Source organism: Magnolia sinica, chromosome 12 (genome assembly GCF_029962835.1).
Source record: "Magnolia sinica isolate HGM2019 chromosome 12, MsV1, whole genome shotgun sequence".
Taxonomy (NCBI): domain Eukaryota; kingdom Viridiplantae; phylum Streptophyta; class Magnoliopsida; order Magnoliales; family Magnoliaceae; genus Magnolia; species Magnolia sinica.
Genome location: NC_080584.1, coordinates 5,813,295 through 5,825,376, shown reverse-complemented (window position 1 = coordinate 5,825,376; position 12,082 = coordinate 5,813,295). Strand labels below are relative to the sequence as shown.

At 41.2% G+C, this 12,082-nt stretch overlaps 1 protein-coding gene and 1 long non-coding RNA gene across 2 annotated transcripts; both read right to left on the bottom strand.

Moving 5' to 3' along the window:
• Window positions 1–269: 269 nt before the first annotated feature.
• LOC131219905 (uncharacterized) lies at window positions 270–1,012 on the bottom strand. The gene is made up of 3 exons (XR_009158512.1): window positions 880–1,012; window positions 456–572; window positions 270–370 (listed from the first exon to the last, which is right to left on the bottom strand). It is a non-coding gene; the product is annotated as an uncharacterized LOC131219905 (long non-coding RNA).
• Window positions 1,013–11,169: 10,157 nt separating this feature from the next.
• Window positions 11,170–11,824, bottom strand: LOC131219904 (peroxynitrite isomerase Rv2717c-like). The gene has a single exon (XM_058214897.1). The coding sequence runs from the start codon at window positions 11,797–11,799 to the stop codon at window positions 11,350–11,352; it is 450 nt and encodes a 149-aa protein (XP_058070880.1). The 5' UTR covers window positions 11,800–11,824; the 3' UTR covers window positions 11,170–11,349.
• Window positions 11,825–12,082: the final 258 nt, after the last annotated feature.

The following is a 12,082-nucleotide window of genomic DNA, read 5'->3' as shown; positions in this document are numbered from 1 at the left end:
TGGAACCTACTGCCAGTCTATGTAAGAAATTTGCATAATCTTACCTCACAAACCCTGCTACCATACGCAAGAGCATGAAAAGAGTAAAACCAAACCATACTCTTAGAAGACCAAAACCAGAAGGAGCATATACCAAAAATGCACATGACATAGTCCCAACCACCATCTGCTCAGTCAAAATGGCAATATTAAAGGATCTTCTAGACACGGGCAAATATCATGAATGAAGACTAAAAATTATGTGAATTTAATATATCTTAAGGCTGAAGCTTAGCGAAGAAAAAGCTGAATACGAGAAGTCTGAAACACCACAATGGAGACCATCAAAAACAAAAGATAGAGCATTGATGGGTTGAGTGGCACTGACAAACTGCAAAATATAACAAGGGAATCCATCAATCAAGTTGCAACCAAGGGCTGAAATAATCAAGTTGCAGGTAAACATGCATACGTACCAGAAACCCCGACCTAACAATTCCTAGCACTTCAACATCCTTAGTGAATAATTCAGCAATAGAACTGTACCATGTACCCAGTATGATAGCTAAGAAAACACCAGTAAATGCTCCTGTCTGAGGAAAAGGAGAAACATGGAAGTTCAGATCAGTTTCCAAACAACCTTAATAAAATGAATTCAGACCCTTGAAAGTATTAGAGGATAGGATATGTATGCATAACTGGATACATATATCTCATATCCTCCAACAACCTTAGCATATCTTAACCTCTACCTATATTAGTATGTAAGTTGTATGTACAGCTGTATATAAACGCATCCAATCCTCTAACAGAAATCGCATGAAAGACAACTCAAGATTATCGTTTACTCAAGTTGCAGGCTATTCAAAAATAAAATGACAAGCACAGGAGAATAATCACCTTCAGAACAGAATAAGTAATTTCTTTCACCTTTTTGTAGTCACTCTTTGAGAAAGAACTTGCAATTAGAACCTAAGAATAAACAAACAATCCATTAAAGACATGATCAAGAAATAAAAGAAAATATTAATAATCAAATTATTTTTGAATAATAGGAAAAAACATAGATAAAATAAATAGTTAAAAACTTTACTATTTCAATATTGAACCTTGCAGTGGGAACATTGATCTGTGGGGCTAAAAATACATCAGCCTGCATATAAAAATCTCAAGTTAGTTGGGCCTTTCAAGTCCTTAAATGATAGTAGAAGAAGCCAGAAAACTATTAAAATTAACCATCAAGCATTTTAAAAATCCCTCTCAGAAAATGAATGAAAAGTACACAACTCACCTTGATGCCCATTCTCCCTCCTCCTTTACCCGGGCTTGGGACCGGCAATGCAAAGAGTTGCATTGGCAGAGTTAAAAAGGGGCTTAGGCTCCATTTGGTTTGTGACGACCAAATGGAGTCTAATATGTTTAAATATAGAGTATAAAATTCATTCAAAATTACAAAAACCAAACCAAACAACATATACAATAACTAAAAAAAAACATGTAGACCATCAATATGTTGAACTAATTCTGGTTGTGCTTCTTTATGTACATCATCTGCATCATTGTTGTCATCACCACAACCACCATCTTTCTAGATGTTGATCTATGTGCTATTTATTGGTTGAGACAATGAGCTCCACACCACTGGATTAGATTTGATGCTGATAGTCTTTCTGGTGCAGGGTTGCCACTGAGAGTAATGAAAAACATGATCTAGAGATTGTTTCTGCGCGGGCTGCTGCAGAGCAGGATGTGGCTGAGAACAGTGTTGCTATCCTTCACCACTTTGAGAGTAAGTCCTATATTATTCTTACTTTTATTGCCCACATCTTTTAGTCGCATATATTTGAGCCAAGAAATATGGCATAGAGGAGCTGAATATCTCAAAATCTCCTAATCATTTGGTGAGCATGGCTCTGTGATTTGTTTCAAAGAGTTCTAATTTGGCTGTTATTATTGTAAGAACGTGTTCAATACAGTGTTCTTGAAATACATTTTGAGTTAGAAAAGGCAACGGTAGAAAGATTACATAGAAAATTTGTATGGTACCTTGGGTTTAGTAACTCAAACACGATTTGTCTCTGATGAACTGACAAACTAGCTTTGCTGCTGTAAGTGCCAGCGTCTTCAGTTCAAAGTCTCAATTAAGGCTCACAAAGTAAATGGGATGGGGACGGTGCATTAAATATATATATATATATATATATATATTAAAAAAAACTTGTTCAATATCTCCTGGCATGAATGTCATTTCAACAAACAGATAGCATGCCATTTCAAATCTGAAAGACAGGAAAAGAGATACAAATAGAAAAAGATATCAAACCTATGGAGAGGAGCTTCACGGTGTGTGTTTCTTCGAGCAGGAGATTCACTGCTGCTACAATAGGGAGAGAGAGAGAGAGAGAGAGAGAGAGAGAGAGAGAGAGAAGAGGGCGTTCACGGCTGATGCATTGGAGAGAGAGGGAGGAGAATGAGAGAGATGGAGCAGAGATCGGAAGGGAGAGAGAGAATCAGGGAAAGATGAGCTTAGGGAATGCTCTGATAAGGGAACGGAGAGAGAGAGAGAGAGAGAGAGAGAGAGAGAGAGAGAGAGAGAGAGAGCAAAATACCCGTGTTTGAGCGTGGCTTTGTTTTGAGCGCGCGCCCAAATTTGGGATTTTCTGATGGACGGACGTAGACGGTCCGATCAGGGGCTCCATGGGGCCCATCATGATGTATTTCCTTAATCCATTCCGATCCATAATTTTAATAAATTATTTTAGCTTATCACACTAACTTTCAGGTATATTGAAGATCCAAGTGGACCACACCATAAGAAGCAATTGTAATTTAATATCAATGTTTCCTACCGTGTGGTCCACTTGAGCCTTCGATCTAGCTGATTTTTTTTCTCATCCACTAAAGTAATATTTAAAAATATATAGATGGCTTAGATAGAAAATATAGTTTCTTTTAGGCCTCATAGAGCACCTTACAACACTATTAAATATTAATGGTGTATTGACTTTTTATCTACAGATTAAAACCGTAGCAAACTTAGCTAAGGTTTATATTCGTCGCAAAAAGCTAACGTGGTTTGAATCCTTTGCCCCTTTTTTTGGTAGTGAGAAGTTCACTTTCTCGATCGGGAAGAATCCACTGACCACCTTGGCCGAACTCATCAGCAAGGCTCAGAAATATACCAATGCAAAAGAATTCTCCAACTCCCGTAGGAATATACAAGTTGTTGAGCAGTCATCCAAGGAGAAGTTACCAAGGAATGAAGAGCCTCAGTCATCTAGCAAGAGGCTTGACAATCGCGCCACTCGCGATCGCCGACCCAGCAAGAAGCCTGAGAGTAAGTTCTGTTCTTACACTCCCCTCAATACATCGCCTGAGCAGATCCTGCTGGACATCAGAAGCCAAAAACTCCTGAACTGGCCAATTTGCATGAAGACCGACTCAGAGAACAGAGATAAGCACAAGTACTATCTCTTTCATCATGACCATGGTCACAATACGAGCGACTGTGTGGATCTCAAGGATGAGATTGAGATCTCCATCCGTATGGGTCATCTGTGATGATATACTAAGGAAGAGAAGTCAGCTCGGAAAGAAAAGCAACCAAGCAAGCTAGCAAAAGAACCGGCCGAGATCCGCACGATCTACGACGGCTCATCCGGTGGAAGCGACTTGAATAGGGCTCGCAAGGCCCACTCCCTGAGTTTAGAACACGAGCATTACGTCCACTTGGCCGAAAGGTCGAGGAAAGAACTCTGAGTCAGCCCCTATAGCCTAACTTTTACGAAAGATGACGAGCGTGTAATCCAGCATCCATACGACGATACCCTCGTGGTGAATATGACCATAGCCAACCACAAAGTCTAATGCATTCTGGTCGACACAGGGAGCTCAGGCGACGTCATCTACTCCAAAGCATTTGAGAAAATGGGGATCGAAAGGTTGCACCTCCGACCCGTAAAACCCCTCTGAACGGCTTTGCCCGAGATAGGGTGATCTCCGAGGGAGCCATTACTCTTCCTGTGACAGCTGGTGAAGGATAGCATCAAGTCACATTTCTTGTGGACTTTCTTGTTGCCAATGTGCCGTCAGTGCACAATGTCATTCTGGGCCGACCTTCCCTTAACGCAATGAGGGCGGTCGTGTCCACATATCATCTGTTGATGAAGTTCCCCACCGAAGGTGGGGTGGAATATCTCTGAGGGGATTAGCGTGAAGCTCAGAGATGTTATGCGATAGATGTGAGAAAAGGATCGGTGAAGTAAGCCCTCACCATCAACACCTTGACCCCATGGAAGATCCCCCCGAGGACTTAGAGACCGTCCCGCTTGAGGAAGTTAACCCTAGCAAAACTGTTCAGCTCGGGTCTTCACTAAATTCCAAGCAGAGATCTCAAATGCTGACTTTCTTACAAGAGCACAGGGACATCTTCGTGCGGTCGCACGAGGATATGCTAGGCATTTCTCCCGATGTCATCGTTCACAGACTGAACGTAAATCCGAATCATGAGCCAGTGAAACTGTAACGTCTCAGAAAAATTCATACGAAGACTCGAGTAACACCTTCGGCAGAAATCCCTAAGGACCGTATTCTGTAGGAATTAGATGAAAATTAATTAAGTATTAAACTAAATAAATGGCTGAATTTAGCTTCAACCACTATTTATACAAATAGCAAGACTCGAAGCCATCAATATCGCTAACTCAGCACTACTTGAGAACCTAAGAGAAATTTCAAAAGCCAGTTGCTCTTGGGAGCACATTGAAACTCCGTATCGGACCTGGACCGCACGTCGAAAGTCCAATGACCGCGAAGCTATAGACTTATGTCCACCTTATTGGGCTTGACAACCATCGTGGGAATCGAGCTCAAATAGTGTTAAGAAATGCACAACTTGAGCCCTGAGTGAAGTGTGTGAGAAACGTGAATATCTTTAGAAAATGTAATGAAACTTAAGTAAATTGGGTCGTTCGCTTACGGGCGAAATTGAAGACTTCGAACCGTCAAATTCTAACCGAACTTCACCCATAGATCAGGGAAATTTTTCTGCACTTATTCGTATACTTGTGACCCCGATCGAGTAACAACGACCGTTAATCTGATACTGGTCCTCCACGGTCGATCCGCTAACCCGATCACACCAAAATCATAACCTGGCTTAGATCCATGGTCTGAGAGCTTGCCCTATGACGTACGCGAGTAATGGACCTTCCTAAGGGCCCTGTTTGTCAAAAACAGACTCCCTTTGGATATAACCTAAGTATATCATGGCCCTAGGGCCGTTGACACCAGTTCTAGACCTATATAAAGCCCTTAAACCACCCCAATCCCATTCCATACGAATTTGCTCCAAACCCTAGGAGAGCGAAGAGAGAAAGAAAGAGAAAAGAGTGAGGAAAGAAGAGCGATTTCGGGAGATCATTGCTGGGATTCTCTCCCACTACTCCACGTACTGATCACCTTTCCACCTCGTTACACGATCGTTATCGGCTTCGATTTGGGTAAGAAATCCTAACCCTAATCTTGATTTAGAAATCCAAATAGAGTAATCGTCGAAATAGTTAACCTATTTCATTGTTTAGGTGTCATTGTTCCATTTACGGGAACGTTGTGTTGGAACCGAGTTCGAATCGGGTATTCCGATGAAAGGTGCGGACTATAAATGTTTAGGTTATGGTTTTCAATGGTTTCAATGTCAGTTAATGATTTATATCTGACTTGATTGCTGTCATATCGTCTTAGACACGTCGATTTCGATATATTACACGTGTATGAACTATGATTGTAATTATGCATCCTATGTGTTTATGGAAATGTATGAATGAATATGCAAACATGATTTGTGCTTGTTATGACTACTAAGCTAGGATTCATGATTGTTATTTGCATGATGACATCCTTATAGAAGGAATTGCTAGAATACTTGTTGTAACTAGCCTAATCTATGTATTTGCTTATGTGTAGCCTAAGTGTTTGATAAATTGTCTGAATGAGAAAATATTGATGATTTGTATCTATTAAGAGTATTAAGATAATATTCTTATTTACCTTGCTCGTATGTATTGTTTCCTTCATATAATCATATTTGCCGTTATGAAATTTATGGATAAAATGCAAGTGCTTGGCGACATGTTCAATGTGTTTGATAAAATGCTTAAATGAGTGTTGTATTTGGATTGTTCCTTAAATGCTTATATGATTACCACATGTATCTATATGCTACATCTGAGTAAGATTGGGACTGCAACGTAGTCCAAGCAATCGGTAACGATTCCCGTTTGAGTGGCGGAATTAGTCTCACCACATTTGATACGTTCGGTGAATTTGGATCGTACGATGATTGTCGACAGTGGTTAGGCCACGGGAAGTGTTTATACTCTCCATGTCGATTAATTCGTCATGCGTCCGTACCAATCGAACTTGTCTAACAAACCGATTGGCCTATTGTATATTCACCATGTATGGACGCTATTGTTTGAATTTAAGATACCCCCACCAGTGTAAAAACTCGCTTCAACCATGGTACCACGATCCACTAAGATTCATGAGTCGGGCATAGTGGTATGGGACACCATGGTCGAGCTGTCGGCCTACGCTGGGGTGACGAGCCTCCCCATAGTGACCAGTGAGTAACCCAAACTCGTGAGCCGAATATGGTGGTATGAGACACTATATTCGAGCTGTGGGCCTGCGCTGAGGTGACGAGCCTCCCCATAGTGACTGCGAGTATAACTCTTGAATTTGCCTTTCCACTGCTTTCCATTAGGGGTGATGCCCTACAACTTGTCTATCGTATGTAATTAACTAGGATTGACGACTCTAGATGGATCCTTCGGTTTAGGTAAATGATATAAAAGGAGGTACCTTAGCTTCTCAAACATGCTGTATGAATAAGTCTAATTAAGTACTTGGCTAACCCGACCATGTACCATATTGCATGTGCTTTGGCGAGGAAGTGCATGTGTATGGAGTTTGCCATGCGCAAATGGTTAATGAAGTCGCTTGAGGGAGCTTTGTGCGAGGGCATGCATTATTACTGTACTCCATTCTTTCATTAACAAGAGTAGTTAGGAAGTGATTATTGTATTGCTTTATCATTACTGCTTGATTGATTTGATAACATGTTAACCTTTGCCTTATAGTACCACTGAGTTGATCACTCACTCCCACTCTGAGAAGGTGTTTTAAAACACCAACCAGACTCTGTTATAGATGCAGGTGATGAGGGTGTATATGCAGTGGAGTTGGACTTCGTAAATGAGGAGGAAAGAGTTCTCCTATGTTCAACTCTCTGGCAGGTCTATGTAGACCTCGTGCTGCTTCGATGGGATTACAGGGATACATAGATTAGTTGGACATTTACATTTTAATATTTTGTCTATTTTGAAACAATACACACACACACACACACACACACACACACACACACACATATATATATATATATATATATATATATATATATATATATTCAGCTCGATAATATACTCATACTCTAGAAGTTGTGAAACACGTATATACTTTATTTATCTCTCAGTCTTCCGCTTGCTTAATTATATTAACTCTAGAGTATGATATGTTGATTTAGTATAATCTTTCTCATGTTTAATGCACTAATATGGATAACATTTAATCATCATTATCTCTGTTTCATAAGTGATGTGTTGGATCTCGAGAGTTGAGCTTCGCTCGACCCTCAAAATTCGGGGCGTTACAGAAATACAAGAGAAGAGCATTCGATACCAAAAGATACACAGCCATAACCGATGAAGTTTCCAAACTCCTCAGCATCGACTTCATCGAAGAAGTTCATTATCCAGACTGGATCGCTAATGTGGTCCTGGTGAAGAAATCAAGCGGGAAGTGGTGGGTTTATATAGACTACTCGAAGCTGAACAAGACCTGTCCTAAGGATAGTTCCCCTTGCCTTGGATCGACCAGCTGGTGGACAGCACAGCTAGACATGAGCGACTCTCCTTCATGGATGCCTATTTCAGGTATAATTAGATCCTGATGGATCCCCAGATAGGCAGAAGACTATCTTCGTCACCAATAAGGGACTTTACTGTTACAAGGTCATGCCTGTTGGCCTGAAGAATGCTGGGGCAACATACCAAAAATTGTTAAAGCAGATGTTCGCTAAGTAGATCGGTCAAACAATGGAAGTTTACGTCGACGATATGCTTGTCAAGAGTGTCAGAACATCCGATCATCTTGCGAACCTCGGGGCGACATTTTCGATCCTCCAGGAGTACCATATGAAGCTGAACTCGGCCAAGTGTGTCTTCGGAGTCGGTTCAGGAAAGTTCCTTGGGTTTCAAGTCAACTAGAGAGGCATCAAGGTGAATCCCGAGAAGATCAAGGCATTGCTTAACATGAGCTCGCCTCGGACAATGAAGGAGATCTAATGTTTGACTGGCCGGGTAGCAACGCTCGGTCAGCTTAACTCGGCCTCAATAGGCTCGCTCAGCCTTGACAGGTTAGCTCGACCTTAACATGTCAGCTTAGCTCAGCCTCAGCAGGCCAGCTTGACCTCAGCAGAGTAGCCCTCAGCCTGACATGTCAGTTCACCTTGACATGATAGCTCGGCCTCAACAGGTCAACTCAGCTTGGCCTCAACAGGCCTACTCAGCCTTGACAGGTTAGCTCGGCCTTGACATGTCACTCCGACCTCGACATCAAATACTGAGGGACGTATTAACTAGAAGACATACGGGGCTCTTAACCCCCCATGAGATGCTAAACGCATGAAGGTCTACTACTCGCGGGGACTCAAGAGGTCTGTCGACAGGAGCGCGTCGATTGACCGACCTACTCGACAAGGGTGACTTCCCTTTCTAAAAGGGAAAAAAGTACTCTAGCATGAATTCTACTATGGAAGAGCTTCCTCAGATCGGGAAGAAAATCTCTTTTTCTACAATCCGAGCTACACGAACTATTGAAGACTTCTCTTAATGTAAGGGAAAAACAGTCCTACCAGTCGTCTGACCCGTAAAAAAGAGGTCGGACCACTAACTGGTAACGCTACTAGGATCACGCAATTTACAAACAGAAAATGTTACCTCTCAAACAGAGGCTAACTTAATGGACTGATCCCTTAAAGAAGGGATCAGAACGTTAAACCCATAAAAATCTACAAAGGGATCCCCTCATATGTAGGGAAAAAGCCTAGAAACAACCCGATTCCCTAAAAAAGGGGTCGGCTCGTCATACAATGATAAATCTACAAAAACGATTAAGGAGGGCACCATTCGGGGGGGGGGGGGGGTGTTGGCCTCTAAAGTGGTCGATCCTTAAATACTAACATTAAAGAACTATCACAACAATCAATACATGCTAACATGCCATCTCCCAATCGCCATCATGAGCAGAAGCATGGGGACGTCGTTTCATTTCCCCAAGCATTTACTCTCTAGGTCCGAGCTCGGACCAAGAGAGTAGGGGCCTTCTATTATGAGGAAATCCAACTCAACAAGCCAAACCAGTTACAGACCTCGGAGCTCGGGAGGGGCGACCTTAGGAATGTATGAATGAGAAGTAGGGCCGAGTCCTCCCTCGATCCATCCCGACTCCAAGTAGTGAGTAACCATCGTTTTAGATCAACGGTCAATCTACATTCCAAGGCATGTCGCCGAGGCCATGAGCCAAAGTAAAGGCTATGCGACCAGCTCCGACGACTAACACTCGGCCTCGGCTTAGATGTGGCTGAGGCCAAGGCCAAATGTGGTTACTCCGAGTGCCCAATTAGGGAACTATCCGAACGTGGATGTGACCGAAGATCTCGCCCAAGGATTCGTGCCCTTGAGACATGATACGCAACTCGAATCCATGGATTGCGAATAATATCTTCACGATCACAATATCCCACTGATTGAGCGAATCGTGCCAAGATTAACGGACGTGGATCATTCAACAAACACAAGTATAAATACTAGGAGACCCCATTGCTACAGGTACACAAGATCTCACACCCTCTCTCTCTCTCTACATTCAACTTAGACCCAAATTCCCTAGTCTGACTTAGGCATCGGAGGGTCCCCCGGCTTAGCCAGGGTCTCCTTTGCTCACCCTTTGTGCAGGGCGAGCGTTTGTGAAAGGTTCACTACATTGAGCGGAGGGTGATCCAGATTTTGACATCAACAATATATATTTAGAGTAACATCTCTTGACATCATTGAGTTTCTCACCAAAGAAGGCTATTAGGTGTCCCATTTAGCTAAAGACGACATCAATTCCTATGTGAGATGTATCAAATTCTACTTCAAGCACATCATTAAAATTTAGTAAGGCAAACACAAGTGCTTTCACTTAGCTTGTCTTTAATCAAGTTGAAATTCTCTTAATGTAAATTTTGTGGGGCTGGGAGACGACAGGCATTCTCAAGTCCTTTTTTTCCTAAGAAGGCCCAAAATGTACATTTTGTCCAGTTTTTTCAATGGAAAGAATATTATTAAAAATAAATAAATAAATAAATAAATAAAAGAGAGAGAGTTGAAATTCTCTTGGGCTTGTCAACTTCAAGTAAAATCTTTAGCCCTTATGCTATTGTTTATAAGGGTAAAATGTTAGTAAGGTACTTAGTGAACAAACGATAGATATCATTAAGCTATGAAAGCTTCTTACTTCTGATTTCAAGAATAGCCACTGTGAAAGCTTCTTACTTTTGATTTCAAGATTACTTTGATCTTTTCCTCATCAACCTTAATACCTAGAGAAGAGAAAATATAAACTAAAAAGACTACATTATTGGTCAAATGCACACTTCTAGAGATTGGCATAAGTTATTATCTTTACAAAACTTATAACACTTGGCACATATGATTAGTATGATCTTGATTATAAAAACTAAATATAAGAAGATTATTAAAATCTACAATTAGAAAATTTTCGGTAAACACCTTAAAAAACTTGAATCACAAGTCTTATGAATGCACTTAGTACATTTGATAATCTAAATGGCATGACCATTCATTCATAAAGGCCATCCTGAATTTTAAAAGTGAATATCTATTTGTCACCTAATTGAATACAAATTTAGGTATCCACTTCTAAGATCAGTTCATGTGTGTGTGTACACACACACACGCCTTGTAACATATTCAGCATAACATCGAATCGAGGAATTGAGAAGCAATATTTTATAATTATTTTATTGATAGCCAGTAGTGTAAACACTCTACTTTCTTTTTTTTTTCAAACCAAAGGCCAAAAGACACCCATTGCATTATTTCATGAGCCCTTTAAGGCATACATGATGCCAAAACAGAGTATCTACATTACCAGCAGCTGCTCTCATTGTAGATGTTAGAGACACTGAATTATCATTTTTTGTCTCGAAAAAAATGCATCAAAGCTTCTTGAGTAATGCTTTTAGATGTGGTTGAAGATCATGCAAATGTTAGCCACCTGAACCACATAAGATAATTCACCGTTGACAACCTCGAATACCCGAGTAATCTCCTTCACCTTAGATGCATTTCCTACAAGTTCACTTTGAAGCTTCACAACTTTATTTCCAGTATCATAGGTCCCCTGAACCTCCACAAGACCAGTGCTCTGAGCAATTATGACTTCAATTGATCCATCGGTTTTGGGTTGCCAATAACCGCTTTCAGCATGCATAGGCTCTCCAGAAGCCAATTTCCACGTCTTCTGAGAATAGGCATTTACAGGCTTTCCGGAGTGGGAGAAGGTGAGTTCCTCACCGTGCTGGAAGGAGTTGATGGTGGGGTATCCGCCTTCACCTTGGCCTCTCCACTTGCCCAGCAAGTGGGCCAGAGGAACAATGGCCGGATGCATCGCGATTCCACCACCGTCCATTTCCCTCTTCTCGTTCTTCGCCGCAATTTCTGTAAACACTCTACTTAATACGAAGTAATCAACTACAATGGAACCATATTTATGACTTAAATCTCGAACTGCTAGAACCATGGCCCCAAATCCAACACCCCTAAACAATAGAAACCTGCAGCCCTAAAACTTTTTTTCAGAACTATATAATTAGCTCTAAAAGTCCACCAAAATCCCCCAACATAATTCAGACTGACCCTGTGCCTCATGGAGGCTGTCTAAATATTGAAACAAGTCTAGAATGTACCATTAA